A 17473-nucleotide genomic window follows, 5' to 3' on the forward strand; every position below is an offset into this window, starting at 1 on the left:
TAGAATAAAAAACTACAACTAAACACCACATACTCTTAACCATCTCCGTGGAGATGTTGCCTGTGCAACGGCAAAGAGAATGACTGGGGTGGGCGGAGCCTAGGAGGGACTATATGGCCAGCTTTGCTGGGACTCTTTGCCATTTCCTGTTGGGGAAGAGATATTCCCACAAGTAAGGATGACGCCGTGGACCGGACACACCAATGTTGGAGAAATTCCCCTCCTGCTTTGTGGCGGAAGAGGAAGTAAAGGGTCCACCTTTAAAGTTTCGAAAGGAACGAAAATTATTTTGTTTAGCCCTCATCTTAACAGTCTTATCCTGAGGCAGGGCATGACCTTTACCTCTAGTAATGTCAGAAATGATTTCCTTCAGTTCAGGCACAAATAGGGTCTTACCTTTAAAAGGAATAGCTAAAAGCTTAGATTTTGAGGACACATCAGCAGACCAAGATTTAAGCCATAACTTTCTACGCGCTAAAATGGCAAAACCTGCATTTCTCGCCGCTAATTTAGCCATTTGAAAAGCGGCATCGGTAATAAAAGAATTAGCTAGCTTGAGAGCCTTAATTCTATCCAAAATATCATCTAATGGGGTCTCAACCTTAAGAGACTCTTCTAGAGCCTTGAACCAAAAAGTTGCTGCAGTAGTAACTGGAACAATGCATGCTATAGGTTGTAAAAGAAAACCCTGATGAATAAACAATTTCTTTAGAAGACCCTCTAATTTTTTATCCATAGGATCTTTGAAAGCACAACTATCCTCAATACGTATAGTTGTACGCTTAGCTAGGGTAGAAATAGCTCCCTCCACCTTAGGGACCGTTTGCCAAGAATCCCGAATGGTGTCAGATATGGGAAACATTTTCTTAAAAGTAGGAGGGGGAGAGAACGGAATGCCTGGTCTATCCCATTCCTTAGTAACAATGTCCGAAATTATTTTAGGGACTGGAAAAACATCAGTGTAAGTAGGAACCACTAGATATTTATCCATCTTACACAATTTCTCTGGTGGTATTACAATAGGGTCACAATCATCCAGAGTCGCTAAAACCTCCCGGAGTAACAGGCGGAGGTGTTCAAGCTTAAATTTAAAAGACATCACGTCCGAATCTGTCTGAGGTAATACATTTCCTGAATCTGAAAGCTCTCCCTCAGACATCAATTCCCCGACCCCCAACTCAGAACACTGAAGGTACATCGGAAATGGCCAATAAAGCATCAGAGGGCTCAGCATTTACCTTAATACCGGACCTACTGCGCTTACCTTGTAAACCTGGCAGTTTAGATAATACCTCTGTAAGGGTAGTAGACATAACTGCAGCCATATCTTGCAGAGTAAAAGAATTAGATGCACTAGAAGTACTTGGCGTCGCTTGAGTGGGCGTTAAAGGTTGTGACACTTGGGGAGAATTGGATGGCATAATCTGATTTTCTTCAGACTGAGAATCATCCTTAGACATACTTTTATCACCTAAAATATGTTCTTTGCAATGTAAGGCCCTTTCAGTACATGAGGGACACAATGTAAGTGGGGGTTCCACAATGGCTTCTAAACACATAGAGCATTGACTTTCCTCAATGTCAGACATGTTGAACAGGCTAGTAATAACCACAAAAAGTCGTTTAAACACTTTATTTATTGAAAAAATGCTCACAATTTTAGCATATATCTTTCTTATATTGTAGCCTAAGATTGCACTACAAGTAAGGGACAAATTAACCCTCTATAAGAAAAACGTTATTCCCAAAACGTTATAAAAAATAGATTAACAACCCCCTGCAGCTGTGGCGCCTACCTGCCCTCAGGGGTCTGACAAGTCTCACTATGACTCCATTAGCCTATGTCTAAGTTTGGGCCCAACCGAAGCTGAAGTTTGCTGCCTTCTTATGAAGATCAACTGCGCATCTGAGGCGCGAAAATTAGGCCCCGCCCATCATATGCGACGTCTCTCAGCCTAAAAAAACGATATGAAGCGGTATAGGAACTAGCCATGTGGGTTTTTGCATCCCAAATAACAAATAAAGCCATGTGAAAACCCTCCAGTACAATGCTCAGTAATCATGAACATAAAAACGTTTGTGCAAAAAAACGATATGCTGCCCCAGTGTCTAACCATGCTGCCATCATTTGCTGCATTTAGCCCATAATAATTCATACACAGGTCTCCAGTAATGCCCCTTCTTATTTATAGGATTACTGCTTACCCCTTCCCTCATGGGAACTATGTCAGCCTGTTCTGAAATATCACAGTCTCTCCAGAAATAAATGACTGAACATATCTCAATGCTTGTTCCCCACACTGAAGCTTCTCTAGTACTCCTCAGCCATTCTGTGGGAACTCCTCTGGATATTAGTGACAACTGCAAAGATCATCAACCTCCAGGCAGAAATCTTCTTCCATCTGCTGCCTGAGGAAAAATAGTACTCACCGGTACCATTTAAAATAATAAAGTCTTGCTTGAAGAAAATAAAAACAATAATTTTATCACCTCTTTCACTTTACCTCTTCCTATTACTAGCATAGGCAAAGAGAATGACTGGGGGTGGAGAGAAGGGAGGAGCTATATATACAGCTCTGCTGTGGTGCTCTTTGCCACTTCCTGTTAGCAGGAGGATAATATCCCACAAGGATGAATCTGTGGACTCGTCGTTTCTAGTAGAAGAAATATATCTGAAATGAAGAGCTCTAACACATAACATTATATAAACTCACTGTTACTTATATCGCTAGGAACAATTTATACCTTATTATACTGATAATTTATATAAAATAAGGCAATACCGGGCACTACTAGAAACAAGATTACTAGGCCTATTCCTGGGCAGCACATATTTTGAACGCCCTGGGCAGCAGATTTTAAGAGGTGGCAGATTCTGATGAGCGCATGAGTGGCACGCCCTAGTGATAGTCTATGGGCTTACAGATGCACAGAAGGTAAAGCACATCTAACATTAAATCACCACACACTGCCAGTTAGAGGGAAGTATTTGATATATATAGAAAAATGCACCGCTACTGCTAAAACACCAGAAAGGAAATACAAGGAGGGACAGTGAGTCCAAGAGTTAAAGTGATGGTAAACTTGACATGTTTTAAATCAGGTCCAGAATCTAAGCAATATTTTACAGGGACTTTAATTGATCCCTTCTTCTAATGAATATGCGCTGTAGGCGTCCGGTGCACAGGGTATTAGAATGGCACGGCTAGATTAAAAAGTAAGCTACAGCGCATATTCATTAGAAGTGATTAATAAGTCCCTGTAAAATATCACTTCGATTCCAGACCGGATTTAAAACATGTAAAGTTTACTGTCACTTTAAACCCAGAAGGAAAACTGTGTGAGTCTAATATAGGTTTCATTTCTATACAGTTTTTTCCAATAGGATGAATCACAAAATGTAACAGCAATCACATAACATGTAGACGTAAAACACAAAAACTATTTCAGAAATGAAAGCGAAAACAGAATTTATGCTTACCTGATAAATTACTTTCTCCAATGGTGTGTCCGGTCCACAGCGTCATCCATAACTTGTGGGAATATTCTCTTCCCCAACAGGAAATGGCAAAGAGCACAGCAAAAGCTGTCCATATAGTCCCTCCTAGGCTCCGCCCACCCCAGTCATTCGACCGACGGACAGGAGAAAAAACAGGAGAAACCATAAGGTGCCGTGGTGACTGTAGTTAAAGAAAGAAATTCATCAAACTTGATTAAAAAACCAGGGCGGGCCCTGGACCGGACACACCGTTGGAGAAAGTAATTTATCAGGTAAGCATAAATTCTGTTTTCTCCAACATTGGTGTGTCCGGTCCACGGCGTCATCCATAACTTGTGGGAGCCAATACCAAAGCTTTAGGACATGGATGAAGGGAGGGAGCCAATCAGGTTACCTAAATAGAAGGCACCACAGCTTGCAAAACCTTTCTCCCAAAAATAGCCTCCGAAGAAGCAAAAGTATCAAATTTGTAGAATTTGGCAAAAGTGTGCAGGGAAGACCAAGTCGCTGCCTTACATATCTGATCAACAGAAGCCTCGTTCTTGAAGGCCCATGTGGAAGCCACAGCCCTAGTAGAGTGAGCTGTGATGCGTTCAGGAGGCTGCCGTCCGGCAGTCTCGTAAGCCAATCGGATGATGCTTTTTAGCCAAAAGGAAAGAGGTAGCAGTAGCTTTTTGACCTCTCCTCTTGCCAGAATAAACGACAAACAGAGAAGACGTTTGTCTGAAATCCTTTGTTGCTTCTAAATAGAACTTTAAAGCACGAACTACATCTAAATTGTGTAACAAACGTTCCTTCTTTGAAACTGGATTCGGACACAAAGAAGGCACAACTATTTCCTGGTTAATATTCTTGTTGGAAACAACCTTTGGAAGGAAACCAGGTTTAGTACGCAAAACAACCTTATCTGAATGGAACACCAGATAGGGCGGATTACACTGCAAAGCAGATAACTCAGAAACTCTTCTAGCAGAAGAAATAGCAACCAAAAACAGAACTTTCCAAGATAACATCTTGATATCTATGGAATGTAGAGGTTCAAACGGAACCCCTTGAAGAACTGAAAGAACTAAATTCAGACTCCAGGGAGGAGTCAAAGGTCTGTAAACAGGCTTGATCCTGACCAAAGCCTGAACAAAAGCTTGAACATCAGGCACAGCTGCCAGTCGTTTGTGTAACAAGACAGATAAAGCAGAAATCTGTCCCTTTAGAGAACTCGCTGATAATCCCTTATCCAAACCTTCTTGTAGAAAGGAAAGGATCCTAGGAATTTTGATCTTACTCCATGAGAATCCCTTGGATTCACACCAACAGATATATCTTTTCCATATTTTATGGTAGTTACAGGTTTTCTGGCTTGTACCAGAGTATCTATTACAGAATCCGAAAACCCACGCTTAGATAAAATCAAGCGTTCAATTTCCAAGCCGTTAGCTGGAGGGAAACTAGATTTGGATGTTCGAATGGACCTTGTACTAGAAGATCCTGTCTCAAAGGTAGCTTCCATGGTGGAGCCGATGACATATTCACCAGGTCTGCATACCAAGTCCTGCGTGGCCACGCAGGAGCTATCAAGATCACGAGGCCCTCTCCTGCTTCATCCTGGCTACCAGCCTGGGAATGAGAGGAAACGGTGGAAACACATAAGCTAGGTTGAAGGTCCAAGGCGCTACTAATGAATCCACTAGAGTCGCCTTGGGATCCCTGGATCTGGACCCGTAGCAAGGAACCTTGAAGTTCTGACGAGACGCCATCAGATCCATGTCTGGAATGCCCCATAATTGAGTCAACTGGGCAAATATCTCCGGGTGGAGTTCCCACTCCCCCGGATGGAATGTCTGACGACTCAGATAATCCGCCTCCCAGTTTTCCACTCCTGGGATGTGGATCGCAGATAGGTGGCAGGAGTGATCATCCGCCCATTTTATGATTTTGGTCACTTCTCTCATCGCCAGGGAACTCCTTGTTCCCCCCTGATGGTTGATGTAAGCAACAGTCGTCATGTTGTCTGATTGGAATCTTATGAATCTGGCCTTTGCTAGTTGAGGCCAAGCCCTGAGAGTATTGAATATCGCTCTCAGTTCCAGAATGTTTATCGGGAGAAGAGACTGTTCCCGAGACCATAGCCCCTGAGCTTTGAGGGAGTCCCAGCCCACTAGACTGGCGTCGGTCATGACGATGACCCACTCTGATCTGCGGAAGCTCATTCCCTGGGACAGGTGATCCTGGGTTAGCCACCAACGGAGTGAGTCTCTGGTCTTCTGATCTACTTGAATCACTGGAGACAAGTCTGTATAGTCCCTATTCCACTGATTCAGCATGCACAGTTGTAATGGTCTTAGATGAATTTGCGCAAAAGGAACTATGTCCATTGCTGCAACCATTAACCCTACTACTTCCATGCACTGAGCTATGGAAGGTCGTGGAACAGAGTGAAGAACTTGACAAGCGTTTAGAAGTTTTGACTTTCTGACATCTGTCAGGAAAATCTTCATTTCTAAAGAATCTATTATTGTCCCCAAGAAAGGAACTCTTGTCGACGGAGACAGGGAACTTTTTTTCTATGTTCACTTTCCATCCGTGAAATCTGAGAAAGGCCAGAACGATGTCTGTGTGAGCCTTTGCCTTTGAAAGAGACGACGCTTGTATCAGAATGTCGTCCAGATAAGGTGCCACTGCAATGCCCCTTGGTCTTAGAACCGCTAGAAGGGACCCGAGTACCTTTGTGAAAATCCTTGGAGCAGTGGCTAGCCCAAATGGGAGAGCCACAAACTGGTAATGTTTGTCCAGAAAGGCGAACCTTAGTAACTGATGATGATCTTTGTGGATAGGAATATGTAGATACGCATCCTTTAGATCCACGGTAGTCATAAATTGACCCTCCTGGATTGTAGGTAAAATCGTTCGAATAGTTTCCATTTTGAACGATGGCACTCTGAGAAATTTGTTTAGGATCTTTAAATCCAGAATTGGTCTGAAAGTTCCCTCTTTTTTGGGAACTACAAACAGATTTGAGTAAAAACCCATTCCTTGTTCCACGGTTGGAACTGGGTGTATCACTCCCCTTTTTAACAGGTCTTCTACACAATGTAAGAATGCCTGTCTCTTTATTTGGTTTGAAGATAAGTGAGACATGTGGAACCTTCCCCTTGGGGGTAGTTCCTTGAATTCCAGAAGATAACCCTGAGAAACTATTTCTAGTGCCCAGGGGTCCTGAACATCTCTTGCCCAAGCCTGAGCAAAGAGAGAGAGTCTGCCCCCTACTAGATCCGGTCCCGGATCGGGGGCTACTCCTTCATGCTGTTTTGGTAGCAGCAGCAGGCTTCTTGGCCTGCTTACCCTTGTTCCAGCCTTGCATCGGTTTCCAAGCTGGTTTGGTTTGTGAAGCATTAACCTCTTGTCTAAAGGCTGCAGAGTTGGAGGCCGGTCCGTTCCTGAAATTGCGAAAGGAACGAAAATTAGACTTATTCTTGGCCTTGAAAGGCCTATCTTGTGGAAGGGCGTGGCCCTTACCCCCAGTGATTTCTGAAATAATCTCTTTCAATTCTGGCCCAAAAAGGGTTTTACCCTTGAAAGGGATATTAAGCAATTTTGTCTTGGAAGATACATCCGCTGACCAAGACTTTAGCCAGAGTGCTCTGCGCGCCACAATTGCAAACCCTGAATTTTTCGCCGCTAATCTTGCTAACTGCAAAGCGGCATCTTAAATAAAGGAATTAGCTAACTTAAGTACGTGAATTCTGTCCATAACCTCCTCATACGGAGTCTCTCTACTGAGCGACTTTTCTAGTTCCTCGAACCAGAACCACGCTGCTGTAGTGACAGGAATAATGCACGAAATAGGTTGCAGGAGGTAACCTTGCTGTACAAAAATCTTTTTAAGCAAACCCTCCAATTTTTTATCCATAGGATCTTTGAAAGCGCAATTATCCTCGATAGGAATAGTAGTGCGCTTGGCTAGTGTAGAAACTGCCCCCTCGACCTTAGGTCCTTTCTGGGGTCAACCATAGGAAATCATTTCTTAAATATAGGAGGGGGGACAAAAGGTATGCCGGGCTTCTCCCACTCCTTATTCACTATGTCCGCCACCAGCTTGGGTATAGGAAAAGCGTTGGGGTGCACCGGAACCTCTAGGAACTTGTCCATCTTGCACAATTTTTCTGGAATGACCAGGTTGTCACAATCATCCAGAGTAGATAGCACCTCCTTAAGCAGTGCACGGAGATGCTCTAATTTAAATTTAAATGTCACAACATCAGGTTCTGCCTGTTGAGAAATTCTACCTGAATCAGAAATTTCCCCATCTGACAAAACCTCCCTCATGGCCACTTCAGATTGGTGTGAGGGTATGACAGAACAATTATCATCAGCGCCCTCCTGCTCTACAGTGTTTAAAACAGAGCAATCGCACTTTCTCTGAAATGTAGGCATTTTGGATAAAATATTTGCTATGGAGATATCCATTACTGCCGTCAATTGTTGCATAGTAACAAGCATTGGCGCGCTAGAAGTACTAGGGGTCTCCTGCGTGGGCAAAACTGGTGTAGACACAGAAGGAGATGATGTAGAACTATGTCTACTCCCTTCATCTGATGAATCATCTTGGGCAACTTTATTATCTGTGGTAGTACTGTCCTTAATTTGTTTGGACGCTATGGCACAATTATCACACAATTTTGAAGGGGGAGACACATTGGCTTCCATACATACAGAACATAGTTTATCTGAAGGCACAGACATGTTAAACAGGCTTAAACTTGTCAATAAAATACAAAAACCGTTTTAAAACAAAACCGTTACTGTCTCTTTAAATTTTAAACAGGGCACACTTTATTACTGAATATGTGAAAAACTATGAAGAAATTGTTCAAATTTAACCAAATTTAACCAAATTTCAGACCTTTAACCTTTAAAATGAGGAAACCGGAGCCGGTTACAGTTTTAACCCCTCTACAGTCCCAGCTACAGCCTTTGCTGCGACTTAACAAAACCCAGGGGGGTATACGATACCAAATGAAGCCTTCTAGGAACTTTTACAACTACTTTCAGACCCACACACATGCAGCTGCATGTCCTGCTCTCAAAAGTAACTGCGCAGTAATGGCGCGAAAATGAGGCTCTGCCTACTACAGAGAAGGCCCTTCCTGACTGGGAAGGTGTCTAAACCAGTGCCTGACGTAAAAAAAAAACGTTCCCCAAAGTTTATAAAGTGTGAATTTCAACATAAAGCTGTATAAAATGCCCAAATAAAGCAATCGATCTAGCCCATAAAAGTGTCTACCAGTTTTATAGCCCATATTAAGCCCTTTATTCTGTTTGAGACTAAGAAAATGGCTTACCGGTCTCCATGAGGGGAAATGACAGCCTTCCAGCATTACACAGTCTTGTTAGAAATATGCCTAGTCATACCTTAAGCAGAAAAGTCTGCCAACTGTTTCCCCCAACTGAAGTTATCTCATCTCAACAGTCCTATGTGGAAACAGCAAACGATTTTAGTTACTGCTGCTAAAATCATATTCCTCTCACAAACAGAACTCTTCATCTTTTTCTGTTTCAGAGTAAATAGTACATACCAGCACTATTTTAAAATAACAAACTCTTGATAGTAGAATAAAAAACTACAACTAATCACCACATACTCTTCACCATCTCCGTGGAGATGCTTCTTGTTCAGCGGCAAAGAGAATGACTGGGGTGGGCGGAGCCTAGGAGGGACTACAGGGAGTGCAGAATTATTATTAGGCAAGTTGTATTTTTGAGGATTCATTTTATTATTGAACAACAACCATGTTCTCAATGAACCCAAAAAACTCATTAATATCAAAGCTGAATAGTTTTGGAAGTAGTTTTTAGTTTGTTTTTAGTTATAGCTATTTTAGGGGGATATCTGTGTGTGAAGGTGACTATTACTGTGCATAATTATTAGGCAACTTAACAAAAAACAAATATATACCCATTTCAATTATTTATTTTTACCAGTGAAACCAATATAACATCTCAACATTCACAAATATACATTTCTGACATTCAAAAACAAAACAAAAACAAATCAGTGACCAATATAGCCACCTTTCTTTGCAAGGACACTCAAAAGCCTGCCATCCATGGATTCTGTCAGTGTTTTGATCTGTTCACCATCAACATTGTGTGCAGCAGCAACCACAGCCTCCCAGACACTGTTTAGAGAGGAGTACTGTTTTCCCTCCTTGCAAATCTCACATTTGATGATGGACCACAGGTTCTCAATGGGGTTCAGATCAGGTGAACAAGGAGGCCATGTCATTAGATTTTCTTCTTTTATACCCTTTCTTGCCAGCCACGCTGTGGAGTACTTGGACGCGTTTGATGGAGCATTGTCCTGCATGAAAATCATGTTTTTCTTGAAGGATGCAGACTTCTTCCTGTACCACTGCTTGAAGAAGGTGTCTTCCAGAAACTGGCAGTAGGACTGGGAGTTGAGCTTGACTCCATCCTCAACCCGAAAAGGCCCCACAAGCTCATCTTTGATGATACCAGCCCAAACCAGTACTCTACCTCCACCTTGCTGGCGTCTGAGTCGGACTGGAACTCTCTGCCCTTTACCAATCCAGCCACGGGCCCATCCATCTGGCCCATCAAGACTCACTCTCATTTCATCAGTCCATAAAACTTTAGAAAAATCCGTCTTGAGATATTTCTTGGCCCAGTCTTGACATTTCAGCTTGTGTGTCTTGTTCAGTGGTGGTCGTCTTTCAGCCTTTCTTACCTTGGCCATGTCTCTGAGTATTGCACACCTTGTGCTTTTGGGCACTCCAGTGATGTTGCAGCTCTGAAATATGGCCAAACTGGTGGCAAGTGGCATCTTGGCAGCTGCACGCTTGACTTTTCTCAGTTCATGGGCAGTTATTTTGCGCCTTGGTTTTTCCACACGCTTCTTGCGACCCTGTTGACTATTTTGAATGAAACGCTTGATTGTTCGATGATCACGCTTCAGAAGCTTTGCAATTTTAAGAGTGCTGCATCCCTCTGCAAGATATCTCACTATTTTTGACTTTTCTGAGCCTGTCAAGTCCTTCTTTTGACCCATTTTGCCAAAGGAAAGGAAGTTGCCTAATAATTATGCACACCTGATATAGGGTGTTGATGTCATTAGACCACACCCCTTCTCATTACAGAGATGCACATCACCTAATATGCTTAATTGGTAGTAGGCTTTCGAGCCTATACAGCTTGGAGTAAGACAACATGCATAAAGAGGATGATGTGGTCAAAATACTCATTTGCCTAATAATTCTGCACTCCCTGTATATGGACAGCTTTTGCTGTGCTCTTTGCCATTTCCTGTTGGGGAAGAGAATATTCCCACAAGTTATGGATGACGCAGTGGACTGGACACACCAATGTTGGAGAAAGTATGTTTTACTTATCACTCATTTTTATAGATGTATAACCCTATCAATTTATTTTTTTAAATTTCTGTTATTGCCCTTACATTTCAGGGTTTCACCAGCGTAGGGTATGTGCAGTTTAAAGCGATCACAGTTCGGCCCAGGAGTAAGTGAAGTACATCTATAGGAACAATAAACAGAGACAAATATTATATACACCAGGTTTTGGATTAAACTGACATCAAAGTGAAAAATCAATGACATGACTCTACAAACCTATAAAACAAAAAAGGTTAATTCAGTCCAGAAAAAAAAAAAAAAACTAGAATTTTTAAAATGAGCTTCTTTAAATGAAACAAATATAAACAGTATACAGGTTACCTTTAATATTTTTTCTTTAGGCACATAAACAAAGGAATATTTTTTAATACTTAACACTAAAAAAAAACAAATTTACCAAGACTGCTGCACAATATATTTTGTCAAAACAAAAGTATATGCTTCAAACATCCCTTTAACACCCAAACTCGGCTGTTTAGAAGTGGGGTCATTCCAAGGTCAAGATGTTGTCCCTTAAAGTGAAGGTCAACTTCACTCAACTGCCCCACGGCATCGGATAAACTTAGCAAAATGAGTGTGGGTTTAATTAATCGAATTTTTTAGATTTAATTATTTTTTAAAATCTTTACCTTTTGAGCGCTCCGACGATAAGTGCATCTCTCCCGCCCGGGATTTTGTCAAATTGATTGACAAATGAAGATTCTTAAAAGAAGGAATCCTTGTTTCCCCGGGGGCGTTCAGTCCCTTTGCATAAATGTCGATCTTCAACTGTCAATCAATTTTACAAAATGCCGGGCGGGAGAGATGCACTTATCATCGGAGAGCTCAAAAAGGTAAAGATTTTAAAGAATAATGAAATCTAAAAAATTTGATGAATTAAACGCACCTTCATTTTGCAAACTTTATCCAATGACGTGGGGCAGTTGAGTGACGTTGACCTTCACTTTAACTCTGATGCCTATGGTCATAATTTCATGGATGCAATGGAACAAGGTAACTGTTACAAGTACGATTTAGAATAACCATCCGTTTTACAGTATACTTAATCACTTTTACTTAAAATGTCTGTATATTCTTGTGGATTCAGGCGATTTAAAAAAATCTAAAAGTTAAGCCAAAAAGACGCCTTCCTTACGCGTTTTGAAACCTTTTATGGCCCTCTTCTTTAGAGGAAAGAAAAGGGAAATGTATGCTTACCTGATAAATTTATTTATTTTACGATATGACGAGTCCATGGATTTCATCCTTACTTATGGGATTACGCCTCCTGTTCAGCAGGAAGTGGCAAAGAGCACCACAGCAGAGCTGTATATATATAGTTCCTCCCTTCCCTCCCACTCCAGTCATTTCGACCAAAGTTAGGAAGAGAAAGGAAAAGCCAAAGGTGCAGAGGTTACTGAAGTTCAACAAAAATAATTACCTGTCTTAGAAATGACAGGGTGGGCCGTGGACTCGTCATATCGTAAAAGAAATAAATTTATCAGGTAAGCATAAATTTCCTTTCTTTTGCAAGATATGATGAGTCCACGGATTTTATCCTTACTTATGGGATACAATACCAAAGCTATAGGACACGGATGAAAGGGAGGGACAAGACAGGAACCTAAACGGAAGGCACCACTGCTTGAAGAACTTTTCACCCAAAAACAGCCTCGGACGAGGCAATAGTATCAAATTTGTAAAATTTGGGAAAAGTGTGAAGAGACGACCAAGTTGCAGCCTTGCAAATCTGTTCAACAGAAGCATCATTTTTTAATGCCCATGAGGAAGCCACAGCCCTAGTAGAATGAGCCGTAATTCTTTCAGGAGGCTGCTGTCCAGCAGTTTCATATGCCAGACGGATTATACTCTTCAGCCAGAAAGAAAGAGAGGTAGCCGTAGCCTTCTGGCCCCTACGCTTTCCAGAAAAAAAAAACAAATAATGAAGAAGATTGCCGAAAATCCTTAGTCGCCTGCAAGTAAAACTTCAGGGCACGAACCACGTCTAAGTTATGTAACAGACGCTCCTTCTTGGAAGAAGGATTAGGACATAAGGAAGGAACCACAATTTCCTGATTAATATTCTTATTAGAAACAACCTAAGGAAGGAAACCAAGCTTGGTACGTAAAACCACCTTATCAGAATGGAAAATAAGATAAGGGGAATCACATTGTAAAGCCGAAAGCTCAGAAACTCTGCGAGCAGAGGAAATAGCAACCAAAAATAAAACTTTCCAAGATAACAACTTAATATCTATGGAATGCATAGGTTCAAACGGAACCCCTTGAAGAACATTAAGAACTAAATTCAAACTCCAAGGAAGAGCAATTGGTCTATAAACACAGGCCTGATTCGAGTTAGAGCCTGACAAAAAGATTGAATGTCTGGAACATCTGACAGACGTTTATGCAACAGAATAGACAAGGCAGAAATTTGTCCCTTTAAGCAACTTGCTGACAACCCTTTCTCCAATCCTCTTTGGAGAAAAGATAAAATCCTGGGAATCCTAACCCTACTCCACGAGTAGCCCTTGGATTCGCACCAATAAAGATATTTACGCCATATCTTATGGTAAATCCTTCTAGTAACAGGCTTACGTGCCTGAATCAAAGTATCCATGACAGAATCACAGAACCCTCGCTTAGATAAAATCAAGCGTTCAATCTCCAAGCAGTTTTCGGGTAATGGAAAGGTCCCTGAATGAGAAGGTCCCGCTTCAATGGAAGCTTCCACGGTGGCAGAGAGGACATGTCCACCAGATCCGCATACCAAGTCCCACGCGGCCACGCAGGAGCGATTAGAATTACTGAAGCCCTCTCCTGTTTGATCCAAGCAATTACCCGGGGAAGGAGAGCAAACGGTGAAAACACATAAGCTAGGCTGAACGACCAAGGCACTGCCAAGGCGTCAATCAGTTCGGCCTGAGGATCCCTGGATCTAGATCCGTATCTTGGGAGCTTGGCATTCTGACCAGACGCCATCAGATCCAATTCCGGGCTGCCCCACCTGAGAATCAGAGTGGCAAAGACCTCCGGATGGAGTTCCCATTCCCCCGGATGAAATGTCTGTCTGCTCAAAAAGTCCGGTTCCCAGTTGTCCACTCCTGGGATGTATATTGCTGACAGATAACAAGAGTGAGCCTCCGCCCACTGAATTATCTTGGATACTTCTGTCATCACTAAGGAACTCCTTGTTCCTCCCTGATGATTGATGTAAGCCACAGTCGTGATGTTATCCGACTGGAACTGGATGAATTTGGCCAAAGCCAACTGAGGCCAAGCCTGAAGCGCATTGAATATCGCTCTTAACTCCAGGATATTGATTGGGAGTAGGGACTCCGACCGACACACACCATGAGCCTCCAGGGAATTCCAGACTGCACCCCAACCTAGTAGACTGGCGTCCGTTGTCACTATTACCCATGAAGGTCTGCGGAAGCACGTCCCTTGGGACAGATGATCCTGAGACAACCACCAAAGAAGAGAGTCTCTTGTCTCCTGATCCAAATCTATCTGAGGAGACAAATCTCCATTCCACTGTCTGAGCATGCTCAGTTGTAGAGGTCTGAGATGAAAACGAGCAAACGGAATGATGTCCATTGCTGCCACCATCAATCCAATCACTTCCATGCACTGAGCCACTGAAGGCCGAGGATTGGACTCGGCATGTGTTCAGAATCTTCAACTTTCTGACTTTCGTCAACAATATTTTCATGGATACAGAATCTATTAAAGTTCCCAGGAAAGGAACCCTTGTCTGTGGAATTAGTGAACTATTTTCCACATTCACCTTCCACCCATGAGTTCTTAGAAAGGACAGAACCATGTCGGTGTGAGACCTTGTTAGATGATAAGACGACGCCTGGATCAGAATATCGTCCAGATAAGGCGCCACTGCAATGCCCCGCAGTCTGAGAACCGCCAGCAGAGACCCTAGAACCTTCGTGAAGATCCTGGGAGCCGTGGCCAGCCTGAAGGGTAGAGCCACAAACTGAAAATGTTTGTCCATAAAGGCAAATCTTAGGAACTGGTGATGATCTTTGTGGATAGGAATGTGAAGATATGCATCCTTTAAATCCACGGTAGTAATATATTGACCCTCCTGGATCAATGGAAGAATTGTCCTGATAGTCTCCATCCTGAGGGATGGGACTCTGAGAAACTTGTTTAGACTCTTGAGATCTAAAATGGGTCTGAATGTTCCCTCTTTTTTGGGAACCACGAAAAGATTTGAGTAAAACCCCCTGCCCCTGTTCCAGTATTGGAATGGGACGGATTACGCCCATAGTAGAGAGGTATTTTACACAATGTAAGAACGCCTCTCTTTTTGTCTGGTCTACAGACAATCGAAAAAGAAGAAACCTCCCCCTTGGGAGAGAATTTTTGAATTCCAGTTGATACCCCTGAGACACGATTTCCAGTGTCCAGGGGTCCTGAACGTCTCTTATCCAAGCCTGGGTAAAGAGAGACAGTCTGCCCCCTATGAGATCCGGTCCCAGATCGGGGACCGCCCCTTCATACTGTCTTGGTAGCAGCAGCGGGCTTCTTGGGTTGTTTACCCCTGTTCCAAGCCTGGTTGGGTCTCCAGACGGCCTTGGCTTGAGCAAAGTTCCCTTCCTGTTTAGCGGAAGAGGAGGAGGGGACTCCCTTGAAATTTTGAAAGGAACAAAAATTACTCTGTCTACCCCTCTGCTTAGATGTTTTATCTTGAGGTAAGAGATGGCCTTTACCTCCCGTAATGTCAGAAATAATCTCTTTCAAGTCAGGTCCGAATAGAGAGTCTTCCCCTTGAAAGGAATAGACAAAAGCTTGGATTTAGAGAACACGTCCGCAGACCAAGACTTTAACAACAATGCTCTGCGCGCTAGAATGGAAAAACCTGCATTCTTAGCCGCTAACTTATCGATCTGAAAAGCGGCGTCAGTGACAAAGGAATTAGCCAATTTTAGGGCCTTAATCCTATCCATAATTTCCTCTAAAGAAGGCTCCATCATCAGAGATTCTTCCAAGGCATCAAACCAACAGGCAGCCGCAATTGTAACTGGTACAATACAAGCCGTCGGTTGTAAGAGAAAACCTTGATGAACAAATAGCTTTTTTAGCAGAGCCTCTAACTTTTTATCCATAGGGTCTTTGAAAGCACAACTGTCTTCAATAAGAATAGTTGAACGCTTAGCTAGTGTAGAAATAGCTCCCTCCACCTTAGGGACTGTTTTCCAAGAGTCATTCACAGTGTCAGGTATAGGGTACATTTTCTTGAACGGGATTCCCGGCGTTTCCCATTCCTTGGTGACAATCTCCAAAATTATCTTAGGAACCGGAAAGGTATCTGAGTAAACAGGGACTTCCAGGTATCTGTCCATCTTACACAATTTTTCTGGCGGGACCACAAAAGAGTCAAAATTGTCCAGAGTCGCTAGGACCTCCCGAAGTAACAGACGGAGGTGTTCCAGCTTAAATCTAAAGGACATACCGTCCAAATCTGTTTGAGGCAATGCACTACCTGAATCAGACAGTTCCCCCTCAGACAGAAAATCCTTACCCTCCAATTCAGAGGACTGGGAGGGTATATCAGAAATAGTCATCAAAGCATCAGAAGCTACAGGGACCCCCTGTGTTTCTGCCCTGCTACGTTTGCCTTGTAACACTGGCAACTTAGACAAAACTTCAGTGAGGGTAGATAACATAACTGCAGCCATATCCTGCAAGGTGAAAGAAGCAGACGCCGTAGAAGACGGCGCAGCTTGAGCGGGAGTTAAAGGCTGTGACGCTTAAGGAGAAGATTGCGGCAAACCCTGAATCTCATTGGCTAGAGAATCATCTATAGTTTTACAAAATAATTTCTCTTTACATTGCAAAGCTCTCTCAACACAATTTTCACATAGTGTGACAGGTGGTTCCACAATGGCATCCAAACACATGAGACATGTACTTTGCTCCATGTCTGCCATAGTAACAGATGCAAGGTACAAAAAAAAAATAAAAAAAAAACAGCAATATAAGTGTAGCATATAATAGGATACTGTTCCTTTAAATAGCAATAATCGTGTACTGTGCTTTAATAAAAATCGTTTATTTAGCCAAGATAAACAAATGGAGCAGTTAGGTGAATTTACACTAACTTCAGTAAGCTTCACCTGGGCCCCTTTTATTATGACTTAAAAATAAACCTCCAGTCACCCTGCCACAGCTCCGCTGCGGCTCCTACCTCCTTCGTACAACAACAGATCCACTTGCTAAGGAAAAGTTCCTCTCTTGCAGCGCTCGTGAAGAACGCACTCAGGAGCTGCCAGTACACAAAAATAACCACCGGGCCTGAATAGATACGCAACAACGCTAGAAAAGTGCGTGAGTGAAGCCCCGCCCATCGTGGGCGTTAACAAACACGGAACCTGGGAGCACCGGAAAAAAACTCTAAACCACTCTCACACAAAGTTTGCACAACTCCTACAGCCCCAGCGTCAGCCACATACCAATAAAGGCAAAGCCCACTATTACACCCATAATCTATTTTTAAATAGGAATGTAAATGTCCCAGTGCTTCTGGCCAAAAAACTGCCCGACTGTC

General features: G+C 42.7%; 1 protein-coding gene across 2 annotated transcripts in view; it reads right to left on the reverse strand.

The window, feature by feature from the left end:
- The window catches only part of BABAM2 (BRISC and BRCA1 A complex member 2), an 896806-nt gene that overhangs the window by 858899 nt on the left and 20434 nt on the right, over nt 1-17473 (reverse strand). For both annotated transcript variants that reach the window (XM_053712651.1, XM_053712652.1), the window contains exon 3: nt 10971-11047. In XM_053712651.1, coding sequence (XP_053568626.1) covers nt 10971-11047 — 77 coding nt within the window. The remainder of the gene's footprint in view (nt 1-10970; nt 11048-17473) is intronic.

This window comes from Bombina bombina, chromosome 4, assembly GCF_027579735.1.
Source record: "Bombina bombina isolate aBomBom1 chromosome 4, aBomBom1.pri, whole genome shotgun sequence".
NCBI classification, from domain to species: Eukaryota; Metazoa; Chordata; class Amphibia; order Anura; family Bombinatoridae; genus Bombina; species Bombina bombina.